The sequence below is a fragment of the Taeniopygia guttata genome, chromosome 3, assembly GCF_048771995.1.
Source record: "Taeniopygia guttata chromosome 3, bTaeGut7.mat, whole genome shotgun sequence".
Classification (NCBI taxonomy): Eukaryota; Metazoa; Chordata; class Aves; order Passeriformes; family Estrildidae; genus Taeniopygia; species Taeniopygia guttata.
In genome coordinates this window covers 72,235,252-72,262,270 of record NC_133027.1, presented here as the reverse complement: position 1 = coordinate 72,262,270, position 27,019 = coordinate 72,235,252, and the positions used below count along the sequence as shown (strand labels likewise).

At 39.9% G+C, this 27,019-nt stretch overlaps 1 protein-coding gene and 1 long non-coding RNA gene across 3 annotated transcripts in view; one reads left to right on the top strand and one right to left on the bottom strand.

Moving 5' to 3' along the window:
- The window catches only part of LOC140683743 (uncharacterized), a 50,665-nt gene that overhangs the window by 20,734 nt on the left and 2,912 nt on the right, over positions 1 to 27,019 (bottom strand). For both annotated transcript variants that reach the window (XR_012055125.1, XR_012055126.1), the window contains exon 2: positions 12,943 to 13,105. This is a non-coding gene — a long non-coding RNA (uncharacterized lncRNA). The remainder of the gene's footprint in view (positions 1 to 12,942; positions 13,106 to 27,019) is intronic.
- TSNAX (translin associated factor X) lies at positions 1,803 to 27,019 on the top strand. The gene is made up of 6 exons (XM_002192966.7): positions 1,803 to 1,934; positions 3,663 to 3,770; positions 7,620 to 7,734; positions 9,360 to 9,490; positions 23,494 to 23,621; positions 25,206 to 27,019. The coding sequence occupies exons 1-6, from the start codon at positions 1,919 to 1,921 to the stop codon at positions 25,578 to 25,580; spliced, it is 873 nt and encodes a 290-aa protein (XP_002193002.4). The 5' UTR covers positions 1,803 to 1,918; the 3' UTR covers positions 25,581 to 27,019.

Here is a 27,019-nt window from a genome sequence, read left to right as displayed (position 1 = left end):
TAAATGCAAAAGACCTGATACTGGGCTAGTGGCCCTGCACTTCCAGAACTCCCACGGGCTGGGCTCTGCTAACTTTTGACTCTGAAGCATTTGCATTTCACAGCTGGGCTTATCTGATTTCTAGTAAGGTGCAAGTTCCACCCAAAATTTTTTCCTTACTCAGGATGTTTATAATCACTCCTGAAGGCTCTTTCCCTCTGTCAAATCAGATCGACCAGTTGACCAACAGATTAAAAAATTATTAAGGGTGGGGAGGAAGGACAGGCACACACACACACCCACACACAAAGGCTGCGAGCACTCCGCCTTTGTGCTCATATGAGCTTTGTTTCCTTGGGAATCCAGCTACTAAAACAGGCAACAGCTGTGACAAGAAATAAGATCTATCAGCAGAGGAGCAAGACTGATGATTTGCAAACCTTTTGATTTGGGGATTTGCAAGACCCATCCCTATTTTAAACACATTGGAGGAATCCATCAGGATGCATGTGTAGGGAAGTATAAACCTAGTGGGCAAGCAGACTTTTTGTACCTCATCATCATAAGAAATAAAGCATCATCAAGAGCCCTCTGTGCTGGGAAGTATTTATAGTGTGCATCCATCTCCTTCGTGCTCATTCCTGCAGTGAGAACACTCCTGTCCTGAGAACACTCACACCAAGTCTCCAGTAGAGGAAACATAATTTTTACCAGGATGCAAATATCCTGAGTTTGGGAATTTGCCTCCTCTGTACCAGCGCTACATTCACCGCTTCTCAGATTTCTTTTCCTGGTATTAGGTGGCTTCACTATCAGATCTTTTTGGTGTCCAGTTAGTGTCTCCAGTTTCCAGACCCTGTCTCACTGTCAGCTTGCCATCCTCCCCGGCCTCCTTGCCCTGCCACACCACGTGGATGGGCACTAAGGGGAGTAAGGCGGCACCTGGTGCTGTGCTGGGGGTGGCTCCCAGTCACCTTGCCTGGAAGGAGAGCACCTGGATCCTGACTTGCTGGGCAGGAAAGGGGCATTAAGGAGACAGGAGTGGACAGGCAGTAAGCAGAGGACACACTCTGAAGCTGTGCCAGGGAAGGTTTAGGTTGGACGTGAGGAGGAATTTCTTCACAGAGCGAATGTTACAATTGGACACTGGGATGGGCTTCCTGGGAAAGTGGGGGAGTCACCATCCCTGGAAGTGCTTAAGTGTTTTGACTCTCCCTGGACGTGGCACTCAGTGCCACGGTCTGGTAGACATGAGTTCAGCCCATAGGTTGGACTCGATGATCTCAGAGGTCTTTTTTAACCCAACCGATTCTGTGATTCTCTGAAAGCACCGTAGTCCTGGTATGCCCGGGGAAGAAAGCGGCAGTAAGGAGTCTGTCGGGGGGTGACGGGAAGGCGACATGACAGCCTAGACAGTGCGGGTCTGGGCTGAGGAATGTCGCTAGATTTCTGCGGGTCCAGCCGAGGACCACGGGGTGCGGAGCCGAGGTTGCTCAGGAGGCGGGACACGCCGGACACCAGCTACACGCCACCCAGAGCTCCGCGGCTCCACCCCAACCGCGCCACCGCCCCGCCCGGCACTACATGTCCCGTCATGCCGCGGGCGCTTAGGCCCCACGACGTGGTCGCACACTAGCTGCCCCCGGAGTCGCCTTCTCGAAGGCACGGCCAGGGCTCGGCGCTGCCCCGATTTCGCGGGCAGCAACGTCCGAACCACGTTCCGCGCCGCCACCGCTCCGCACCTCCGCACCGCGCCTCCCGCGCCGCGGGCGGCGGGCCGGGCTGCTGCCGCCTGTGTGGCGTTTCGCCGTCAGGCACCCGCGGGGCGCCCCTGCACGGCGCCGGCGGGGCGGGGGCGGCGGGCGGCGCGGCGGGGTCCTGGCGGCGCGCGGGGCGGCTGCGGGTTGCCGGGGGGACGCGGCGCGGCGGCGGCTCCGGGATGAGCGGCAAGGAAGGTGATGTCCCCTGCCCTTCCCTACTCTACCCTACCCTATTCTCAGGAGACCGCGGCGGGAGGAGCTGGCGGAAGCGGGGGGAGGCCCCGCGGCTGGAAGGGGACGGGGTGCGGAGCCTGCGGTGCCCTTCGGCGACACTGGCCCTGGGAGAGGCCGCCCCTTCACGGGTGTCACTGACCTTTCCTTCGGGGCGCGCCGCTGCCCTCCCGCTGCGGCTGTGCGGCTGCCAGAGAACGCGGCTGTAGGGGTCGGTATCCCTGGGGTGGAAAAGCAGATGCCAAAAGCAGAGGGAAGCTGAGCGTGTGAGGCCTGTAAAGCCCTTGTGCTAACTGTTCAGTATAGTGTTTGGGTGTATATGTACGTATAAAATATTATATATCTATGTGAAATACATATTTTTCACAGCTTGCTCTGCCGTCTCTGTGTTGGTTTAGCCCTGGCAGTCACAGAACGGGTCAGGCTGGAAGGGACCACGGTGGGGTCATTTGGTCCAAGCTCCCTGCTCAGGCAGGGTCACCCTAGATCATGTGGCACAGGGTTGTGTCCAGATGGTTCTTGAACATCTCCGGTGAGGGAGACTCCACAGCCTCTCAGGACAACCTGTTCCAGTGCTTAGTCACCTGCACAGTGAAGTTCTCCTGTGTAGTCAGGAAGAATGGAACTTCCTGTGCATTGATTTCTGCCTGTTTTCTCGTGTCCTATTGCTTCGTACTACCGAGAATCACACAGACCTCCCTTCAGCTCTCTTTCAGGGGGTGCATTTAATGTTTTCAACTGCTATAGGAAAAGCAAAACCTTGAACTCATGTCCACCATAAAAGAAAGAAAAAATTATTTTTGGTTTCCTCTTTAAGAAAGTAGCTACACCCACTTCTTGTTTTGGTTTGGGATAATAAACAATTAAGCGGAAGCATTTTAAAATCCAGTGTTCCCTTGGTTCTTGTTTTAAGGAAATTGAAAAAACTAAATGAATTCAAAAGGTATGCCTGTATTCAAGTTCACCAAATGTTTGGCTTTGTTAGGAACAGTGTCCAGCTGTCACCAAAAAGAGGGAGAGAGAGGAATAGTTGCACATGGGTGACATGATGAGTTAGTCCAAGGTGAAGGAAGGATAAAAGGAAGAAACAATACAAGGTGTAAATTTGGAGTAAAACGTAATCCAAAAGAGATGAGTTCTGGGTGTGGGTCTGAAAAGGAGGGTTAAGGAAGAGGCACACAGAGCAGTAGAAGTGAGCAGCTACATTCAGATAAAAAACTGGTTAATGGGCAGAGTGTAAGGGCATAAGAAGCTACACTGCAGGAGCTAAACCTATATACTTGAGTAGGGGTAGTCTGCTTAAACTGTGCCTTACTTCTTCTTCACGTTAAGACCTGTGACATAAATCACAGATTTCCATGCAACCATCTGCTTACAGCAAGAAAACAAAAGGGTGTGAAGACCCAAAGACCTTACAAAAAAAAAAAAAAAAAAAAAGGCATAGGTTCCTGCCATGCTTATCCATTGAAATGGGTTTTTTTTTTTTCTAATTTTCACTAGCAGTGTGGTAGAAGAAGTAAATGATAATGTGAAGCTGGCATCAGTTGATAATAAGATTTCATCCAATTACCTTATTCTGTCCTGTAGAATTTGATCGCAGTCAGAAATGCTCTGAAGACAGCATTCTGGTGCTCCTTTTGCTCTGGCAAAACTATTTCTTAATTTTATTTTTTTATGTCTACTATTTAATAGGATCAGGTGGGTTCAGAAAACGAAAGCATGATAATTTTCCACATGGTCAAAGAAGAGAAGAAAAAGAGAATGTTAATCCACCTTCAGCTTTGATGACATCTTTTAAATGTAAGTAAGCATTTGGAAAACCAGATTTTAAAAATGTGGTGTAGAAATTGCTAGGAAGTTATCAGTGAAATAAACCAGCTCTCTCCAAGGGAGGAGCTTGAAACTAAACTCATACTCCATACCTCTAGAGCTTAGCAGGAGCAACAGGAGGAGATGGTGACCTTTGCAAAACTGAGGAGGCTCTGACCTTGGCTGTGATGCACAAATGACTAAGCTAAGGAAATGTAATTGTTTTAATGCATTGTTTTAAGAGTTGGTAGTTGTTTGTACCTGCACTTAAAAAAAAAAAAAAAGACTTCAACTAACTAATAGAGACCTTTATGTAGTCACTTTATTCACTTTTAATGCCTTTTAAATATTAACATATATTCAAAGGTCTTTAAAAAGGCAGATGTAAACTTCCCTTCAGCCAAATTGTTTTTATAGGATTTTTCAGCAAACCAGATTTAAACTCCAGTAAATTTAAATTTCGCATTAGACAACTCCTAACAAAGCAAAGCTGACCTTCAGAAATGAGAAGCCTTGACTGAAGAAGGAAGGAGATTTGAGATGGGGAACAGATTAACTCTTGTTGTAAAATTTTCCCAGTGCCACATATTTTTTATGAAGCTAAGAAGGGTAAAATATAAGCTGGCTGGCTGCTTTAGATGGTTAATATGTCCTTCAATGTCATATAACTTCCTGGCTTTTTAAAAAATGGCTGTTTATATTTTTCTGTGTAAATCAACTTGGCAGATGATTAACCATGACCCCTGAACTTTGCCTAGAGAAGCTGTGGCTGCCCCATCTCTGGAATTGTTCAAGGCCGGGTTGGAGGGGGCTTTGAGCAACCTGATCTAGTGGAAAGTGTCCTTTTGGACTAGCTGATCTTTAAGGCTTCTTTCAACCGAACCACTCTATCATTTATATTGAGTGTGGTTGCTCTTGAATTGAGTAGAGCAACTGTACTTTCAACTTTTAATTTTTCACTGTCATGAATATCAGTTTGTCATAAAGTTGCTACTACTTCCACTTCAAAACAGTTGTTTCCCTCCCTTCTCATGAGATCCATTCATCCATGTTTGGTTAATTTCAGAAAGAATTTAAGGGGCATGGTTTCTTCAAAATTTTTCAAAGATCCGCTCTTTGTATTTATTGCAGAAGAGTTTAGTGCAATACAAAGTGCACTAAGTGCACTGCCCCAGAGAAAGATGCTGGTTGTCTTTGTCTCCATGTCAGGCACAAGCATTAGGAAAAGGTATGCTCCAGATGGTTTATAATTGAGCAAGTTGTGTAAGGTGAATCAGTTGTGCATTATTTCTGTGTATGTTGTCTGAATCTAAACTTAATCGTAGAATCCCAGTCTATGCTAAGTTGGAACCGACTCCTGGCCCTGCGCAGGACATCCCAAGAATCACACCATGTGCATGAGAGTATTGTGCAGTCATTTCTTGAACTCAGAAATGATTGTTGCTCTGACCACTTCTGTTCTAGTGCCCAGTCACCTCTGGGTGAAGAATCTTTCCTGATACCTAACCTGAATCTCCCCTGACACCGCTTCAGGCTGCTTCCTCGTGTTCTGTCACCAGAGTGAAGAGATTGGTACCTGCCCTTCTGCTTTCTTTTCCTCATCACCCTCTGTCTCCTCTTCTCCAGGCTGAACAGACTAAGTGACCTCAGCTGCTGCTTGTACAGCTTCCCCTCTAGACGCTTCACCATCCTCATTTGCCCTCCTTTGGACGCTCTCTAAGATCTTAGGATCTTTTTTATATTGTTCTGCCCAAAAAGCATGCACACAATATTTGAGGTGAGGCCACCCCAGTGCAGAGCAGAGCAGGACAATCCCCTCCCTTGCCTGGCTGGTGATGCTGTGCCTGATGCCCCCCAGGCCAGTGTTAGCTCTCCTGGCTACCAGGGCACTGCTGGCTCGTGCTCAACTTGCCACTGACCAGGACCTCCAGGTCCATTCCTGCGGCAAGCCTTGTCAGCCCCTCATTCCTGGTCTGTGCACTCAACCAGGTTTGCCTAGTTAATGTGTGGCCTTAAATGGGTGTACATATTTTACTCTTTATAATCCTTGAAAGAAAGATGTGCTTGAATTGATCTATTTGCACCAATGTTTCCCAAAAAAGTAATGAGAAATTGTCTTCTAAAATAATCATAAGAATCACAGAATGGTCTAATTAGTCAAAACCCAAGGAGCTACACCTTTTTTTTTTAAGTATGTTGTAAATATGACAGGTCAGTGATAAAGAGAGTGGATGCTACCTTGATTTGTAAGATTAAGGTTTAGTAAGTGTCATTTTTAATGATCTGATTTAGCATCACCAGAATTTTCAATAGAGTCTGAGTCTTTACTTTCAGTGCTAAAGTAGACATTACAGTGGAATGTGTGTAGGAAATGACTGTGTGGTTTTGGTGTGTTAGCTTGGAGAACCCCCAAGTTCTAATCCTTTGCAATTTTAGGCAATAGCACAATACAATAGGTTTTTTTGCATCTTGTTAGCCTAAATATTATTGTATTTGTCTGATTTACTTTAGAATATAAAACACTTCAACTTTAAACACGGTATAAAACCTAATATAAAAGTCTAAAAGCCACAACTAGCCCAAAAATGTAGGGGGTGTTGCTAATATTGCAGATATTCAGAATAGTGAATTTCCCAGTAGATGACAGTTATAAGTGGTCCTTGGAAATGTCATCTGTGTCATCCTATGAAGGGAAGTCACCCTTCCTCAAGTTCCTGTCACTATGATCTGAGGGAAAATTTACTGATAATAATTCAGGGGTGGAATTGGCTCTCAATATTTGCAAGAGACACATCAAACAGATATGTATAAGAATTAAAAGATCAGTAGGAACATTTAGAGTTTCAGAATAAGATTGGGAAGAACAGAACAAAATTAGAAGATCCAAGTTTTTACCAAGGCAATGAGAAATACAATAGTATTTTTCTAGTGTCATACAAACCTCACTCTCTGGTGAACTGCTATGGTTTTTTAGAAGCTGTTCACTTGTCAGACCCTTCAAAAATGTAACCTCTTGGTTTATTTTTGCATCTTCTATCACAGACTTTAATACCTCAGACGTATATATAGGAAATTTGTTAGATGTCTTGTAAGCATCTATTAGTGATTTATTTACTAAAATAATGGTGTATAAAATGTTAATGGTATTCGTGAAATGTTCATAGTATTTGACTGTCAAAACCAGATACGCTTCCTCTCTTCTCTGTATTTGTTGTAGTTAGAGAGAACTAACATCAGCAAGTCAGAAATCTTATTTTAAGTAATTGATCTCACTTCTCTTTAGTATTTCTAGTCCTTAGGGTTATTAAAATACTCAACTTTTGGCCAAGTCTACTGGGATGTGAAATGTAACCTTTCTTATGACTAAATGGTGAATTTTGAACAGTAGATGTGCCTTAGCCAAATGCTTTTTATTTGATTGGTTTAGACACTGGTGAATCTTCCTAACAAATGATTGTAGGGTTTTAGTTTTTGATTTATCTTGGTGAATTGGGATGAAATTTTCACTCTGTTTCCAGAACAGCACTATTGTGGAATAGATTTTATTAGCAAAACAAAATATTATACCTTAAAAATTGTTTAGGCTGCTTTAAGGCATCATCAGGATTGATATCTACTTAAACCTGACTTATTAAACACAGGTAGCATTAATGATGAATTTTGCAGCTCTGGCAGGTGACAGGCAGAGGTGGTGTCTGCAGCCATGCCCCATGCAGGGACAGCACATCTTGGGGAAAGGTGCCCAGGGGCAAGGCTAGTGGGGTCTGTAAGGAGTTAGTGCAGCACAGGTGCTTTGCTCTTCCTCTGCTTTGAGTTTTGCTGTTAAAATTGACTCTGCAGCATTTCAGCTGGAGCTTGACACCAGGCACGATAAATACGAACGGCTCGTGAAGCTCAGTCGGGATATAACGATCGAAAGCAAAAGAACGATATTTCTGCTCCACAGGTTCATCAGGTGAGTCACATTGAGTGTGAAAATGTTCACAGAAACCTATAGTCTGCCTTGCAGTGTTGTCTGTGAGTAACAGCTGCAATGTTCTGTTGAGAGGATTTTAATTAACTTCCTCTAGGGTGGATGTGAGCTAATGAATGCACACTCCAGTTAGAGAATTAAAAGGTGCTGGTTCAGGTTTCTGAGTTGGTGTATTGGTTTATTAAACCAGCATAAAGCAGTAGAGTGAGCAGCAGATGAGAGCCTTCCAGCTTTCAGCAAGCTGTGAGAGAGGGTATGCACCCTTTCTTCAGGTTACTTGCTTGGGCAGTTCTGTCACCATTTTGGTTGTTGCACTCCCACCCGAGGTCATCAATGCAAATAGGAGGTGACCTGGGGTCTGTTTATGTAAATACTACAGCTAGGTATGTTTCTGTGTGAAGTTTTGAGCTTCATATGTGTTGTATTCTCATGAGGCTTCAAGCAATCTTTGGAAACCAGAGACAAACTAGAAGAGCAACAGGAAAATTTGAAGCTTTGCATAGCCTTCTGTATAAAGTGTTTGCTGTACGTGACAAACACTGGCCCTGCTTATTAAAACAGCTCTCCCTGTTACTTTTCTTTGTAATTTCATTTATCTTAATTTGCATTTTGTTACCTATCAATATATTTATGTTGAAGTAGTAACTATTTATAGTTGCAGTTATAAATGGAGATTATGAAGTTGCCTGCTCTTTAACTTGGTTTTCTTCTGCAAAGAAGGTGCTGTGATAGTTGCAGTAACCTCTACAGCCTTGACTGTAAATAACTACTCCCACTGCAGGGGCTAGGTAGCTAGGAACTTGTGGAGGAAAGAACACCAACAAAGAACTCCTCATTACTTTGAATTTAGATTCCTGTTTTATAAGGCATTCATGGTTTTGTGAGAAGGGAAGTTTTCCATGCTGTATTTTGTATTTCCTTCTTCATTGCTTTTCGCAATTATTGTGGCTTTAATTTCAGTAAATTTTACTGTTTGCTTTAAAATGTTTTCTTGAGACCAATTAATCAGTAGTTCTTAAAGAGACTGTAAACTAATATACCATGTGGATTATTTGGGCTCAAGGGAGGAGTAAGTTTAAAGGAAATTAAATAAACTAAGCATTAAATGCCTACTATATGTTGTGGCTGTGAATCAGATATTTCAGCTGTTCCTGAACAGCATAGTCCATAACTACTTCCTTAAAAAAAAATCACATGTAGAAGTACATAATGTATTATATTTTGCAATACTGTCAAGTATTGCAAAATATTAATTTTTTTAAAGAAGTTAAAGGACTTCTGTAAATACTGCTAGTTTTCTGGAATATTTTTTGAAGCCTTTGTATGCGTTTCTCCTTTTTCTTACTTAAACAATAATCATGACTGTAGTTTGGAATAAGCATTGTGGTACCAGAACCCTGACTAGGTGATTATTTTCTTGGTAAGAATCTACAGAATTTCACAATCTGCAATAGGTATCTGTGAAAGTTAAATTGTTTCTTATTCTAGTATCAGTTTTGCTTTTTCTTGAAGCCAGCAACAATGTATTGATTAGTAAAAGAAATAGTGTGATTTTTTTTAACTGTTTGTTTGTGCTGGAAACTGTTCTTTCTGTTTTATGATTGCAGTGCTCCCAATGGGGAAGAAATTCTAAGGGAATCTGAAGTCAAGCTAGATGCTGTCCGACAGAAGATCAAGCAGGTTGCACAAGAACTGACTGGAGAAGACATGTATCAGTTCCACAGAGCTATATCTCCAGGTAAATAATTTAAAACGAGGAATAGTGTGCAGTTTTAAACTAAGCTTATTTTTTCTTTATGTAGCAATACTTCCTCTTCATACTGCAGGTCTGAATTTGTTACATTTCCATGGTCATAAATCAGGACTCAGGTTGATCTTTATTACTAGCAAAGTTAGCTCTGGTATTAGAGAAGCCATTGGCTTACAGTTTCATTGCAGTTTAAAGAAAGATGTGAATGGGAGTCTACAACTGGAACAATTTGGACCCTGCCCTGAACTGAAGTTGGGAGTATTTCTTACAAATGTACTGGCTGTTCTTCTCTGACTGAGAGGAATATATATAGCACACTCATTTGCCCCTCTTGAAGGGTTACAGTTTCTAAGAGGAGAGTGGGCACAACTGTATTGTGAAATTACCCATTTTGAGTGTAAAGTGATTTTGGGTCCTGATTACAAGCATTAAACCAGTTTGTGTTTCAGTCGCATCTTTTTCTGCTCCTCTCTGTAAACGGCAGTCTTTGCCAGCATTCTTGAGATATTAAATCCCAGCTCGTTCATGACTCTTGCTGTCAAACCATATTTCTTTGCTGACTCCTTGCTGACAATCTGAACATTGCCTAAAATTGATATGCCTTGGTTATGGAACACATGAATAAAATATGTAACTGCTTCTTTGGCATTTTAGTCATGGTATTGGGTCAGTGTCTTGTGTTTATCAATCTCATTTTAAACAATTTGGAATTGTGTATATCTTTCCTTGTTTAGGCAAAACTTCTTCATCTGATGAGAGCTGAGGATTTGCCCTGAATTACTTAATTGTTTAAAAATCCATAAGATTGATTTGATAAACCAGCAGCTATACATGTCTGTAATTTACAAGACAAACAATGCTCAAGGTAACTTGTGCTCATGTCTTACACAAACGTTGGTGTAAGAGTGACACAGGTCTTGAGTCTCAGTTTAGCAATTTGGAACTGGAAAGAGTGTGCCCTGGTAATCTTCAATGGCTCTGATTAGTTCCACAGTCCTCTTACCTGTGATGCATTGGGTTGCTCAAATTAGATATAAATAGTTTTTCTTAGAGCCACTTAATCTGTATGTGTCTTGCTGCTATTTATAGCCAAGTACTGTAGTGACACAAGAGATAATTCAAAGTGAAAGAGATAATTCAAAATTCTGACACTACAGATGAACTTAAACTGTGAACAATAGTATTCAAAGTGTATTATGAGTATCTTAACACATTAAAAATATCTTTTGATTTTCATTTTAACTACTGCTTATAAAAGCTGAGAATTCTTGCATTCAGTTTTATGAACAAAAGTTTTCAAAAGCTTCATTGTGACCTGTAAAGTTTGTTTGAATAACCCCTGAAGTTTGTAGTCCCATGTGAGTCATATGACTCTGTGTATAGAGCAGCAATGTTTGAGGTCTGCTGCCTCATGGGTCTTTGTGAGACTGCGTGGTGCAAGCCACCAGCCATGCCATGTGAGTCAGATTCTCACAGGGTAACCACTAACGCTGCACCAGCTGCCTCACCTGAACTGTCTCTGTTTTGTTTCAAATGTGTCTTTGTGGCAGTAAATTCAAAGAGGCTTACCTGCCTCTAGTTCTACTGAGAAGCAGTTGACCTGGAATTAGATTGACTCATCTCACACATAAGAGAGTATACTTACATAGCAGACATATGGAAAGTTACTGCACAATAACTTCTGTGTGTACCCATGTTCCTATAAAACAAGTGAGCAAACCTGATGCTAATTTTCTATATCCAGATTCTCTCCTCTTAGTAAAAAAAAAAATTAGTGTTTTTGTTTCTTTAAAAATACATTTTTTCAGAAATCAGAAGTTAAATTTCTTTCTAACGTGAAAGGTACCTGAACTTAAGCTAGCTGCAGCAATCTGAAAATAAAGAAGTTAATGAAAGAAAAGTACTGCTCAGCTTTGCTTTTTGTATTTGGTAGATAGACACTGTCAGCTACACTCATTTTCCTTCATGATTTATTTCTGACGTGCATAAAGGTACTCATTAATAACAGAATAGACCTGAATAAACTGTTTAGAAAACAACTTCAAATATTATGTCAGGAATAATTCAGAATTTTTAATCGTTTTTTTCTGGTGTTGGAAATCTCAGCCTCTTAAAATGACTAAGATTTATTTGTCCATTTTAGAGCAGGATGAGTTACTCTAGGGGAGGTTAGTAGTAGAAGTAGTTAGCAGAGGAAGTTAGAGACCTGATGCATGTGTATGATGACTCAATACCTCCACAGTTGCAAACCTTTTAGAACAAAATAGGCAAATTCAGATAGAAAGAACCTACAGTAATCATCCAGTGGCATTGCCTGACCACTTCAGGGCTGACCAAAAGTCAAAAAAGTTGCTAAGAGCATTGTCCACATGCTTCCTCTAAACACTGACAGCCTTGGGGCATCAACCACCTCTCTAGGAAGCCTGTTCCTGTGTTTGACCACCTTTTCAAAAGAAATACTCCTGCCTGATGCAGCTTAGAGCCATTCCCACATATCCTGTCACTGGATGGCACAGGAGATCAGCACCACCTTCTCCACTTCCCCTCCTCAGGAGCCTGTCAGGAGCAATGAAGTTGTTCCTCAGCCTTGTCCTTTTCAAACTGCACAAGCCCAAAATCCTTAACTGCTCCTTATAGGACTTTCCTTCCAATGATTTCACCAGCATTGTTGCTCTCCTCTGGATGCCTTCATGGACCTTCACATCCTTTTTAAATAGTGAGACCCAGAACGGTGCACAGTTGCATGTATGGTAGCACATCCTTAATGCTTACACGGGACTGGGGTGAGATTGTCATAGAATTAAAGAATTTTCTTACTACACTCTTAAGAAGACTTAAGAGAATGAATCTTACTGACCCTTGAGGTAAAAAGAAAGGAAGGCAAGAAGGTATTAGTGTGCTACATAAGGGAGAGAAGGAGCAGACTCTGCTGTCTGTCTTTCCAGAAGTCAGGTGTGGAATCTCTCAAATACCTGAACTTTGCAGTTTTTTTGGACACAACTAAAGGATAGAAATACACAGCCCCCTGGAAATGGCTGTACTTTTACTTTTTGCCTCTCTTCAGTTGAGATAAATGGCAAATCTGTGCACTTCCATCAGTTGTATAATACTTGGCCCTAAGATCTTCCTGTTGTTTCTGTAATTAGGTATTTGTGCCTCATTAAGAAGACTGCTTATAAAATCCAACTGAAATAAGTTGCCTTCATTCTATTTCGGTACATCATCCACATGATCTACTTACGTTCTAGCTCTTCTACATATGCTCTTCTGCAAGGAAAGTTTGTGCCAGCTGTTGCCCATAGTGCATGTTTAGTAAGGGAGTGTTAGAATATACCTGTGTGTCACTAGGAGGACAGGGAATGCTTTTAGGCATTGTGTAAATGAGTTTGTGTGCATAACAAAGATAAAATGCTAACTTTCAGCCAGACCTTTACTCTTACCTTCGTTAAATCCTCTGCTCTCCAGTTAGTCATTCTGATGGCAAAAAAGGGAATATGCAGGCTTCAAGACATGTAGATCTTGATTGTGCTGAAGCTGGGATCAAGGAAGTGTCAGAGATGTGAAGATGCTTGATGTCAGGATTATGAAGCTGAGATAAAAAACCTAGGAACAGGAAGAATGAAGGGACAGTAAGATGAAGAGCAGCTGGAAGAGGGAATGCTTTATTCCACCTGCCCACCACTGTTTATGAAGAACTATAACTGGGATGTGAAAAGTGATAAGAGTTAAGAATGTTGCTTCTAGTTTTGGTTTTAAAACTAGTGTTCTTTAATTGTTGCTTTGCTTTTTTTTTTTCAGTGGAAAGAGCTTGCATATCTTTTTTTAAATAAATGTAGCTAAGAAAAGTGCTAGATCTTTGTCTTTATATATTTCCTAGGGCTGTAAGTCTTGACCTTCCTTTAACCTAGTTTTCAACTCTGATTTTGTAGTCTGGAGAACTAGTTAAAAAGCTTTTTATGAACAAAACCATTGCCATTAAACTGCTTTTTTCTTCCAAAAAGAATAAAGAAATGCTTATGTCCCATATCTCAAAAGCAACGTGTCTAATTAACCTCAAACTTCCTAAAAATATTCTCCTTTGTCTTGAAACCAAACATGAAACATCCTCCTGTTCCCCGCCCTACCTCTCACAGAAGGAGTAAAAGGGTTCAAAATTGGGCTTATAATGGAAACCACTGTAGCAGCTTTAACTCAGAAATCATGACTGTCTGCATAATAAAGCTGCCTAATACGTATTTTATCCAGTATAATAACTGTTAGCCTATAAATAGAAGAATGCTATGAGTATTATGCTTGGGAATATTGTTTGCCACTTGTAATTGTTAAATGCTTTTTTTGGGGTTACTCCAAGCAGTTGTTCTTTTGACTTGAAGATAAAACAATTCTGGCAGAGCACTAAAGGAGTTTCGTGCTTTCCCTCATTAAGAATAGTGCTAATGGCACGCAGGACGTTTCCCCAAAGGACACTTGCATGAGCTCAAACACTGAGTATAGCACTAATTGAACAACAACAAAAACTGATGACTGTTTTCTACACGTTTCTTAACAGTACAGATTGTCCCAGGGGATGATTAAACAAGCAAACAAAGAGATACTGAAATAATGAAGTCTTTTTTTAATGCAGAGCTCTTCATTTGTTATGTTAGAATGTTCTGCTTTGTTGATATTTTTAAAGCTTTACTATTTGTAATATAGAATTCCTGCTCCTTTGGCCCACTTTGCAGTGTATACCTTATATATCCTGTGAGGAAATATGTACTCTTGCTTTAAAATTGAGAGACACTATGTAAGAAAAGGACTGTTTTTTAGGTTTTTAAAATTTGTATATACATATGTGTTTGAGTATTTATATATATATATATATATATATATATATATATATTTAGGTCTCAACTACTGAGGAAAATATCAACTGTATACAGAAAAGATCTGAATTTCATGACAAGAAAGAAGTGCTCTGCAACATGTGTAGGGTCCTACACTTTGGCTACACCAACCCCATGCAGTGCTGCAGGCTGGGGGAAGAGCAACTGGAAAACTGCCTGCTGGAAAAGGACCTGGGTTTCTGGTCTACAGCAGCTGAACGTGATCCTCCAGTACATGCCCAGGTGACCAAGAAAGCCAGTGGTATCCTGGCCTCTGTCACCAACAGCGTGGCCAGCAGGACCACGTGTGGTCCAACCAGTGATTGTCTCCCTGTGTTCAGCACTGGCTGCACCTCAAGTTCTGTGTCCAGTTTTGGATGTATCACTTGAAAGACACGGAGGTGCTGGAATGTGTCCAAAGAAGGACAATGGAACAAGTGAAGGGTTTGGAGCACAAATCTGCTGAGGAGTGGCTGAAGGAGGTGGAGATTTAGCCTGGAGAAGAGGAGGCTCAGGAAGGACCTCATTGCACGTTACAACTGCCTGAAAGGGGAGCGTAACCAGGTGGGGGGTGGTCTCTTCTCCAATGTAACAAGCAATGGGACATGAGGAAATGGCCTCAAGTCACTCTAGGAGAGGTTTATATAGTATATTAAGAAAAATTTAATCATAGGAAGGGTTGTCAGGCATTGGAACAGGCTGCCCAGGAGAGTGATGGAGTCACCATCCCTAGAGGTATTTAAAAGACATATAGATGTGGAACTTAGAGTCATGGTTTAATGGTGCACTTGGCAGTGTTGGGTTAGTGGTTGGAGTCAGTTATTCCTAAAAGTCTTTTCCAACCTGAAAAATTCTATGATTTTATGTTAGGATGTATGTAATCAGAGTATGTCCTGAATCTTCTCTGCATAAATCAAAACTTGTGTACTGCTGAGGGAAAATTAAGGACTGCTCAATAAGGTGGCACTGTATGGGATTGAATGGAGTACCTTTTCAACGTGACTTTGTTAAATAAAATCTCTATCTATTTGAGGACTTTACTTAGTTTTTTGCCTCTTAAGATGACATATTGACTGGGGAGCCCATCATTCTTCTGGAGCTTAAGTGGAGTGACATGGGGTGATGATGGTAGATGCAAGTGGAGCGCTGTTGGCTGACCTTTGCTGTGTGCCTGTGCTTGCAGCAGTGGCGAGTGGAGTGCTGTGCGCAGGGAAGCTCATTAGCTGTTTATCATGTCTGCACTTGCTCTCAATAGGATTAGATGACGGGGCTGTAAAATGTCAGCACCTTGTCAAAACTATTGCTCTGTGACTGCTTCTGCCGATGATGATGGCAGAAATTCTGTGTAAAAGTTCAGCACTGACGCAGTCTAACACATCATTTATCTTGTGCAGGCATTATTTGTGTTCTGAGAGATTGATATAATGGAGCTTATTTCTGTCTCCTGCCTTGTGCCATTTAGAGTCACTTTAGGCATGTAAGATATTGCAACAAACTGCATTGCTCTATTAGACAAGGCCAGTTAAGTCTGTGTAGATGAAAAGGAAATACTTCAGTTGCACTAGAATGCCACTTTCTAACTGCCACCAGACAGGATGCTGTAAGAAATGCTATGGAGATGAGTGGGGTCTGTCCAAACAGGCCAGCTTTAGATTACTGATGATTTAAATAGTAACATTTTTTTTGGGTATTGTATGAAGGATTTTAATTAGAATGCAAATGAAAAGAACCATCTGCGTAATGATTTTTGTGTTTACTTGTAACATACTCAGATTGTTCTACCTTTGTAAACACACATGTATTTCTGAAATAATATCAAGGTACATAATATCAAGGATATAGTATCAATGTACTGTTCCACATCAGGACCAGTGTAAGCAGAACACCTGTGTTTTTTCTTGAGAAAGCTTAAAAACTGTAATTAAAATAGATGGCATATTTAATTTTAGGTTGGTGATAGAAAGGAAAAGCTTTGTACTGTGGGAGGAAAGTATCACAAACTGTAAATGTCTCACCCAGGATAAGACTTAAATACACCTAAAACTTGAAAGGAAAGCTGACCATGAAGGAAGCAATCAGGTTTATGCAAGATGGTGGGAAAACGCAGTAACACAGGAACAGGATGTGACTGAAGAATTAATCTCTTGCTGTTGTAGGTGAGGGGTAAAATGCCAGAAATGGAAACAAAGTTTCCTGATTATACTGGAAAATTAACAGAATTTGCAGTGAATAAGCCTATGGTTGTCAGATACAATTTTGTTAATTTCGTTATTTCTGTTTTGTTATTTTCTGCATTTCTCTGACTCATATCCCCGATTGGTCAAACTGGTTTGGGTTTTTTTTTTCATTCTGCAAGTTGTCTGTTTGAAATTTGATACCTTCAGTTTGTTGCATTTTGCTGCCGTTTTATTTTTTTTGGTTCATGCCTTTTTCCTAGGTTCTTCTAAGGAAAAGGCAAAACCAGTGACTGCAAACCCTCTCACTTTGTATTTTCTGCTGCAGATTTTGTATGTCCATACACAAAAATTAAAACAAACCTGCAAACATGAATGCAAATTCTGACATGAAGAAACTAGACATGCATTATGTGAGAATTGATTATTAGCTCATCCCTGAATGAGATTTACATTCAGCAGGAGCCATTCAGAGCAGCAGAAGTTCTTAAGAGAAGCTATATAGTCTTTTGAAGATGCATGCTGTGGGTCAGCATGATCACAAAGATTGTCCTTTCCTGCTTCTAACGTAAGACCTAACTGTCCTAAAGTCCTGCTGTACTATTGTGGCAAATACTGCTGTTACTCACATGACAACCTGAAACTAGTGACATTGTCTTTCTTTTAATTCAGTTTCATAGCTGGCAAGTGGAGGAGACCTTGTTGTCTGGCTCAGGAATATTTTTCAACCCTGCAGCTATTGACATTAGTGATTCACGGATCAGACCTCTCCAGCCTTTGCAGGAACCACGTGCAGCTGGACCATAAGAGAAGTTAAAAAAAAAAATAAATCTATGAAGCTTTTTTGTTTGTTTATTTAAAATCACACAGGAGAATGTGTCCTAGAGGAACTCCATTCCAAGAAGGGACAGGGATAGCACATCATGGTTCGACTTTTGTTTTGCAATCATGTGGGGAGAAATAGAGGTTTGCAAGTGGTGAAGTAACTTTGTGCCATATCACAGATCTGTGATTATGAGGAGAAATGGCCACTATTGGTTCTTCTGATTTGATTGTGAGTTGAGTCTGTTGCATGGAAACAACATCACCTTAAGAAGAACTTTCACTATGTTTTGAACTGCAGAAGCTGTGTTGTGTGAGCTGCTCTTTTTTCTTTGATTATTGAACATCCTGGCTGAGTCAGAGCTTCCTTTCTTTGATATCTTGAACACTTGCCCTCAAGGCTGCCAGTAGGGTAAAATTTGCTGTCTGACTGAATGACTTTTAAAACTCTGTATTAATTATGAAGGCAATTGTGGGTAGTCAAAGAGGTTAGGAAGACTTATTTGTTACAGGAGTAGTTTTTTTAATGTAAAACATTGAGTGCTCTTCATAATTACTACATTTGGGGCTAGTGAGTTGGAATAAAACCCCGATCTTCAGAACAAAAACCTTGATTACAAAAGTAAGCATGGTACATCCCTCAGGTCTCCAAGTAGAAGCAAAATAAAAGTTTGTGAATTTCTCACACACAATTATTCACCTGCAAAAAGGCTTATAATTTGTCATATGTCCATGTGTTTTTAATAACAATATAAAAAAGCTTGATTCCCTGCTCTCTGCAATGAGAGATTAAAATATGGTTTGCAGTTCTTTGAAGGGTTTTTGTGCCTGTTTGGAGAAATAATTTAACTCTCACAGGCACCTGCCTGATAGGGAACTTATATTTGTTTCTGGGCTTTTTGGGAAAACTGACTAATGTTGGTATTGCCTTTCCCCCTGAAATGGTATTACCTTTTCCCCTGAAATGTCTATTCAAGTGCAAACAATATTAACACTTCAGTATCTGCAATGCATCACTTCAACACATGCAGCTAGAAGAGAACAGAACTTTTTGGTGGTCATGGATGTGTCAAGTAGCAATTGACTAATGAACAAAGCATTCAGGGCTTTACAGAAGAAATTTACATTATTTTAATTATTGCTATAATAGTACTTAGCATTTGAATTATTACTGAGTGACTAAAACATGTGTTTTTCCAAATATGTAAGCTCCTATAGACTTTTGTTCTAGTACTTTTATTTTTATTTATTAGTTAGTACTGTTTTATAAAATCCATCCATGACTGGAATTACTCTTTTAAGCCATTTTCACAACAGGATGTCCAGAGCATTCCTGTCTATGAGGAGAGCTGGCTTTATCCTCTTTCGGTGTATGTTATGAAATTAGCCTTTGACTTCATGCTCACAATCAACAAAATGGTTTGGTTGTTTCATAGCCTCAGTTTAAGTTTAATTACTTAAGTTTTTACCCCTTATGCCCAGAAAAAGACCTCTGAGTCTTAGGAATCATTGTCAAGTATGCAGAGAACTTTAAAGGAATAGATTAAGTTGTGAATGATCAGTTTCATCTTAATAGGACAGACACTAGATCTAGTTTTTGTATTAATACTTCTAAACTTATTGCATGTGCTTGTTTCACTTGATGTTGTACCTGGTTAATTATTTGCTTATATCACTCATTCTCCCCTTTATTCATCCATATGCTTCTAGAAACAAGTTCTTTAAGTTTACCATCCCCCCATATTCTGTAAAATTATTTCTATGATTTCCACAAGAATATTACTTTTTTTTTTTTCCTGGGTTATGGTGGGGATTTCTGTGTTCTGGTGGTGGATTTTTTTGTTTGTTTGTTTGTTTGTTTGTTTGTTTGTTTTTTGGTTTTCTTTGGGTTTTGGGGGGACGAGAAAGAAGGGATTTTTTTTTTTTTCTGTTTGTTTGGGGTTTTTTAATGACAATGTTACTTGCCAGCCTAAACATGAGGATAACACAGAGCCTTGTCAGTGCTGTTTTGGTTTTGTAATGAATCAGCAAGTGGGTAATTTCACATGACTTGCCCTGTAAATAATGTGCCCCACCCTTCATGCAGTGATCTTGGAAGAAGCTTGCTGGGTGTATCTTCCTACCATCTTTCTAGTGGCTGTTCTTGGCCTGTGATTCCTGCTGTATGGCTTGGGGGAGGAGCTGGGTGAGAGAGCACAGGCTTGTGTCCATCTGCTTGTGTCCTCACCATCAGCCCAGGCTCCTCTCTAAACAAAAAGATAGAGAGAAACAGGACAAAGGATGAAAGAAAACGAGTTTGGGAAGAAACAAGAGAGAAGCAGCTTATTTGGGAAGACGGCAGGTGGCACTGGCATTGCTAACCTTAACAACTGAGAAGTATAAAATCTTTTTGAACCTGTTTTGTAACTGTTGAACATAGATTTGTAGAAGGAAATGAAGTAAACAGAATTTCAGGAGGAAACTTTCACCTCTTATTTGATTTGTCATTCTGGATTGAAGCTTCCATGCATGCATGGATGTGTGGTGGAATTAGATTCTGTTTACCCTAATATGATTCCTGCAATTAAATAATTTCAATTATTTATTAATTCTTTAAATAGAACTAGCTTTTCCTCTGTCTTATGCATTTGTTTGCCTCTTGGATTGAGTGCTCCAATTATTTTTTTAAATTATTTTTTCATTAAGAAACCTAATTTCTTGCTAAGTTTCTTAGGAAAGCTGCCTTTTTTTTTTTTTTTTTCCTCAGGTCTTGCATATGTGGTTAAGGAAAAAGATTTGAATATCATCTGGAAAAAAGGGCTCAAATTTTCAGGCAGAAAAATCTTTATTTCTATATACATGCTAAGAACATATCTCAATGGAGCTCTCTAGTTCTTATGCAGAAAATAAATGTTTTAAAACATAGAAGGGAGCTGCTATACTGGGTCACTGTCACTTGTCTAGTATAAGCTATTTCTACAGAATAAATGTAATAAAACACTAAAATACTTAAGCAGTTAATTTTTTACTTTACATCTGTAATTTTAAGAGGTGCTAGTAAACATAATACAGTGTTTTTAATTGGTATTTTTGCCCATGTACTACAAAAAACCCAAACCCATAAAAGGCAGTCTTACAAACTATTCCATTACTGGCAGCTCAATCCATAAATAAGCTAATTTTGGAATAAATCCAAAACAAGAGCGTAAGGGGAAAGGTATTGTTGGATGGTGTAGTGAAATGGGATGGGGTTTTTCACCTTGGGAATTATTTACTGAAAATAGCGGATGTCCTACCATTAAGCTAAAACATAACACGTTTAAACATCCTTCTACCTGCACATGGAAATACCTTATTTCAAGGTCTTGGCTCATTGAAATATCATATTGTAGCTACTTCTGGAAGAAGGACTTAAAAAAAAAAAAAGAAGAAAAAGTAAAATATTAATGTTTTTTACAAAGTAGTCATGAACAGGATTTGTTACCAGTCTATATGTGATGGTAACTTTAATTGAGTTTTGTAAGGCTTACTAAATAGTGGGAGACAGATTCCCTAATTGTGAGAACGTGACAGTAAATGGCAATACAAATGTGTGCAACATTCGTATGGTGGTGTTAAACAAAAAGAAGTAGCACAAAGCTGGAACATGCCAGCTAGTGTGCGATGGCAGGAGGAAGCAACCATCTATGTGTGAATATACATATAAATATGCCCACATTAAAAAGTACATAAAGATAAAAGAACAGAGGAGCCAAACACTTAAAATGGAAAAGGACAAAATGTTTATGAAGTAGTAAAGTGGAGTGATTTGAAAGTGGGATATCTGACTGATTGAGAAAACTGTTTACCAAAAGGTTTGAGGGCTGATTTAATCTCTCTGAGAGCTGTGGAAAATGCCAAGTTGATTCTTCATTGTGATAGTCTTCTCCATAGATAACAGAGGGAGATTCTCACAGATGTCATGTTGAGTGCTACTGTATCTGGTAGCTTACAGCTTAGCCACAGAAAAAGCCAAAATTCCGTAATAGATTACCGGTCCTGTTACATGAGAAGGTAAGTCAGGGAAAGAGTGAATTATGAAATCTACTTCTTTGCAGTCTCTGAAGTTATTTATCTTAAAAGATCCTGAGCAGCTTTTATCTACTGTTCTTCTATTGCTTGTGCCCAGAATGCTTTACCTGAATTCTGTTGATTAAATTATGGTGTTTAATTGGCCTTGCCAGCTCCTTGTTTGTGTTCTGGTTTGTGAACAGCAGTGTTGAGTGTGAGTTTGGTTGCTGCATATTAATTCTGCTTTTCTCAGGGCTGCTGTAGAGTATTATAAAGGAATTGCCATTCTGAGTTGCTTCTGCTGAAATACATATTTAAAAGGAGAAGAAAAATGCAGGTCACTTACCATGCTAATTTGATAGTAACATGGAAAGCCTCCTACCCCTTGAGGTTATGTCTAGTTTTTTTGGGTATTTCCATATCACTTGTTATTCAAATCTATATTCTCTTCTTTTTGATTTAGACTATTTCTTTGATCCAAGTGAAGTCTAAATTTGCTTCTTCCTGCATATTTCTATAAGCTGAGGTCCTGGCACTCTACAGGTCAGTTGAGGGTATTAAGATTATTCTAATGGAAACAGGCCTCTTCTTCTGGTATCCTTGGTTACATCCTCATTTACTCACTGACAAAACTATTGTCCAGTCCTGACCCTCTTGCCGCATGATACCTGTTGGCGTCTCTTGAAGTGAAGTCATCCTCTTAAAATAGCTCAGAATAGCTCTGCTAGAACTGTCTCTGTCATGTGTCTATTCCTTTAATGTCCTCTTTGGGCATTCTTTGTTCATGGGTCAGATATACACAGGCATTGACTTTGTCTCTGCAACTTTTTTTTAGCTTAGTACTGCCAGCTGTTTGTTCCAGCTTTGTTTCTGCCTTTTTTTCCACCAACAGTGCCAACTTCAGCTTTCAGCTTATAAACTTTTCTCACATGCTTCCCCCAAATCTTATTTCTGCACATGAAGATATACTAACAACCTGTGAAATCTCTGTCTGAACATTCAGACTTCCTTTTTAGATCTCACCTTTGTTGTAATGCATAATAAAACCACCATCTGCCAAGTAGGTAGTGAGAGAGAAACATGGCAGGTAGCTGTAGTTGGCATACAAATCTAGTACAAGCAACATTTGTTATCCCATCCTTTATTCCCTTTCCAACACACCAACTCCTTTTGTCCTCCTCCATGCCTTAATTTTAGAGTGTAACTTCTGTTGGACAGAGCAGTTACTAATATAGTCATAGAATCACAGAACAGTTAGGATTGGAAGATGACCTAGTCCAACCCTTCTGCCAAAGCAGGATCACCTGTTGATCTTCATACTGGATATCACACTCCTATTTGGTTTGTTTATTTGCTTATTTATTTATTTGGTCTGGAGTGATTTGTAACAACAGGTGCTTTGTCTTGAATGTGAATTTTACCAGACCTGCATATTTTAAGGAGCCTGATTCTCACAAAATGGAGAAATGGGAAGTTTAGTTTTAAACAAGTATCTACTACAAGTCTTCCTGGGCAGGGTTGCTCTTGATCTGTTTATCCCTGAGCCTGTCCTGATACTGGGGATCCCCTGACCCAGGTGCAGCACCTTGCACTTGGTCTTGTTAAACTGCATCGATTCCCATGGACCCAACTTCTCGAGCTTGTCCTAGTCACTCTGGATGGCATCCCATCCTTCAGGTGTGTCAACTGCACCACTCAGTTTAGTGTCATCGGCAAATTTGCTGAGGGTGCATTTGATCCCTCAACTCTTATGACATTGATGCAGACATTAAACTATACTGGTCCAAGTATGAGCCCTTGGAAACATTGTGGGGAGCTGATCTTCAGTATGTTTCTGAGAATATCATGATGCTTTATATAGAAATTACAAAAGGTTCTGCATGAAAAATGCAGATGGAGTGAAAACTCGGAACATGTTTGTCTGTGTGCTTGGTCTGACTTTCATGCTTCAGAAACTTGCTATGTTAGATTATGTTTCAATGTTATTTCTGGATAATGTTAATTTTCACTTTTTGCTGGTAACCTTCAAATATAAATAATTGTGAGCATAGATTATTGCTGGAAAATTTGACGCATGAGCTTGTTTCTGCTGTTTTTGCAGGGCTTCAAGAATATGTTGAGGCAGTTTCGTTTCAGTATTTTATCAAAACACGATCTCTGATCAGTGTTGAAGAGATCAACAAACAACTAATATTTACAGCAGAAGACAGAGAAGAAACAACAAACATGGTAAAAGTTTTTCTTTTCTCAATTGACAAACATCTTTCTGGGATGGAAATGCAACAAGAAGGATTAGTCACATTTTTGGCATCTGATTAAATAAGGCCAGTTAGTGGAATGGGATTAGATAGACATGTGGGCTTTGACTTACTTGTTCAAAACATGCCTTTTATTCTGATAAGTAGTAAACTAAATCCGTGGGATACAAGTTTATAAATTTCATATCCTTTTTATTCGGAGCAAACTGAACCCTTTCTGATACAACAAAAGATCCAGGACAATGAAATACTAGCTAACAAGTGTAGCAGAGTGATTTTTGGTGCCTGGGGCTGTCTCTAAGACATTCTGGTGTATAGTGGTCTTGCAGAAGTTGGAGGACACAAACAAATCTGAGGCAGGATGAACTCCATGACTGAAATCTTATTGCTGGTATTGAACTAGTCACTAGAGGCACTGTATTTGCCTTGTGCATATGTTTTAGCTGCATCATTTGTAACTCTACTGGAGCTAATTCCTTTCAGAGGACAAGCTGGTGTCCCATCATACCTTAGCCCTAATACCACATCTGCTGTTTCTTGACTTGCCTGTCCTCCTACCCTGCCCTAAATGGCTCACAGGGACAAACTAATGTCACCAAGCACAATAAACTGCGTGCAGTTTGATTGTTGACAGAGGGCAACAGTGATTTGGTAGCAATCTACAGAAACACACAAGCAGTTGAGGTGCAGTGTACAGTAATGCTGCTTTACATGAATTCCTGAGTTTGCTTCTACTGAAGAGATTCTGCTGTAAAGTATTTCTCATTCATTCTTTATTCTCTTGGTATTGGCATAGAAGCCTGATTTTTAGCTTAAATACATTTGTTTTTACCAGAGGTAACAACTGTGAAGTTGTTAACCCCAGCATGCACATCTCTGACCAGATCTGTCAATTTGGGTAGATTGCATATTAGGGGAGCAAGTGAACAGAAAGAAATCTGCATTGTCTCCCATGTTATCAATATTCTGGCAATAAAAAGTATAGGAAACTTGGAGCAAACTTGTAACTTTGTAATGGGTTTGCTTCATGAAGATTTTTGTTTGTTATTTTAATAAGCTCAGTTGATATAAAACAGATCTGAGACTACTATGGCTACTTGTAGAGAATAAATTTTGAAATTCAAGATACTATTATGAAATTATATTACTTGTTTTCATAATGCAGACTATTTTTGACTGATTTGCTAACTTTGGACTATTTAGGAAAAAAATCTATCAAGATGAGATCTGTCAGATGAAAGAAAACCCCAAACAACTGCAAATAAATGTTGCTACAAAGATGTGATAATTCTGTTTGCAAATGAGATGGTAGAGTTAGGGTATGTTTATCATACTTGCTAAATTGAAAATGACATCTCAAGTAGAAATTACCTTCTTTTATGGAAGGAGATTAGTACTTCTGAAATTAGACCATGTGGAAGTGTCGTGCAGTTTAATTTTCCAGAATGTTTTAAATTTCCAGTTATGTTAGATGAGTTAACGTGTATAGTTGAACCATTACAGATGGCTTTCTCACACTTTTCTCTACTGGACTTTTCTTCCATTCTGTCCCCAGACCTCCAATTCCCATGATAAACAGCTCCATACGTGGAGCCTGAAGGTAACCCCTGTGGATTACCTGCTGGGAGTGGCTGATCTGACGGGAGAGCTGATGCGGCTGTGCATCGGCAGCGTTGGGAACGGGGACATAGACACACCCTTCGAATTGAGCCAGTTCTTGCGTCAGATTTACGATGGGTTTACTTTCATTGGCAACACGGGACCTTACGAAGTCTCCAAGAAGCTCTATACCTTGAAACAGAGTCTGGCAAAAGTAGAGAATGCCTGCTACACATTAAAGGTACGGGGATCCGAAATCCCAAAGCACATGTTGGCTGATGTGTTCTCCACCAAAACGGAATTGATTGACCAAGAAGAGGGGCTTCCTTAAAATCAGGAAGCTCTTGCTACTCAGAAGAGAAGAGGACATAGAGAAACCTCTCTAGTTATGGTTTGTGGGGTTTTGACCCTTCTCAAAGCTTTTTAGGTAGAGACATTTTTGTTTTATCTATGAGAAGGCTGTTTGAAGTGGTAATTTGTAACCAAAAATACTTTTTATGATGTGCAAGAGAAGAAATGTTTGACTTTGGCCTCTTGCTGTGGAATTTCCTGTATTGCTCCATTGTATCTTCTTTCAGATTGACCAAAATTTCTACTGCACTCTACTCCAGTGACTGTCATTTTTGTGACCTCAAACTATTGTTGGTACAAGTTTTCATCAAGCACAGCAGTGGGAAAAAAATGGCCAGGTGCTCTTATTTAGCATTATCCATAGCTTTCTGCTGAGGCATTTTCTGAGTATTTGGGTTCTGTACTCTTATTACACTTACAGCAATGCACCTGTGCGTAAGTACATCCCTTGACTTGAGACTGGGTTGGTCTCAACAGTGCCATGTAATTCAAGTTTTCTCTGATTAGTACTTTAAACTATGAAACTACATCAACTTTTTGCCAATTGATAATGAAGCTAATTGCACCTGGTAAATACTACTGTCACCTGTTATTTTGGGTCTCTGTTAAAACTGAGCTCCATTTGAGCTCCATTTGGTATTTCACAGTTTTGAGATGAGCTAGGAAATCCACAGAAAATAATAGTGGAAGTATAGTTTTACATTTTTTGTAATACAGTTTAATGCAGAATCTGACATATTTCTGTTTGTAGACACTCTTTTGTCTACAAACAATGGTTTGTCATACGAAGTATGTAATTTGGTGTTAGGACAAGCAGTTTTTGGCCAGAATGAATGTGTTGCATAGCTGGAAGTCTGTTCTCCATTGTTTGTACTGCCCTGAGGACCTCCAGTGGGATTGAACTGGTATAAGTGGAAAAGGGCTAGCCAAGCTTTAAATATATGTTAGCAGGAACTATATCATGTGCATGTTCCTGTGGAAAGGAAATTGCAAACAGAAGTAAGGCAGGCATTCTGGTTTTCGCATTTATCTTTGAGGGGGGGTATGTCACTGTTGGCAAAAAATCAGGGCTTTATGCTGGTGTCTGAAGTTATGAAAGTCTGATAATGTACATAATGCTAAAGGAAAACAGATAAAACAACATGATCTCTAGACTCCAGGAAATAGGCCTCCCAACTGCAATTGAAAATACTGCATGTTTTTTATTTCTACTTCCATATGCGGTGATACTGCCAATACTTTTCCCATGAGCATGTCCTGAGTAGCTGGAATCATCTGACATATGGATAGGAATGGGTAAATACATGTCTGTCACATTTTTCCATTGTTTCCACATAAAGTAGTATGGGGTGGATTGAACAAGGGGTGGTATTTTTCCTACTGTTTAATACTATTTTTTACAATAAATTCTGAAAAGTA

Bases quoted from the DNA above. Each gene is read 5' to 3' on its own strand.
- TSNAX (XM_002192966.7), top strand. The intron at 7,735-9,359 runs GTGAGTCACATT...TTATGATTGCAG, and splicing joins CTGCTCCACAGGTTCATCAG to TGCTCCCAATGGGGAAGAAA. The intron at 9,491-23,493 runs GTAAATAATTTA...CTGTTTTTGCAG, and splicing joins CCACAGAGCTATATCTCCAG to GGCTTCAAGAATATGTTGAG.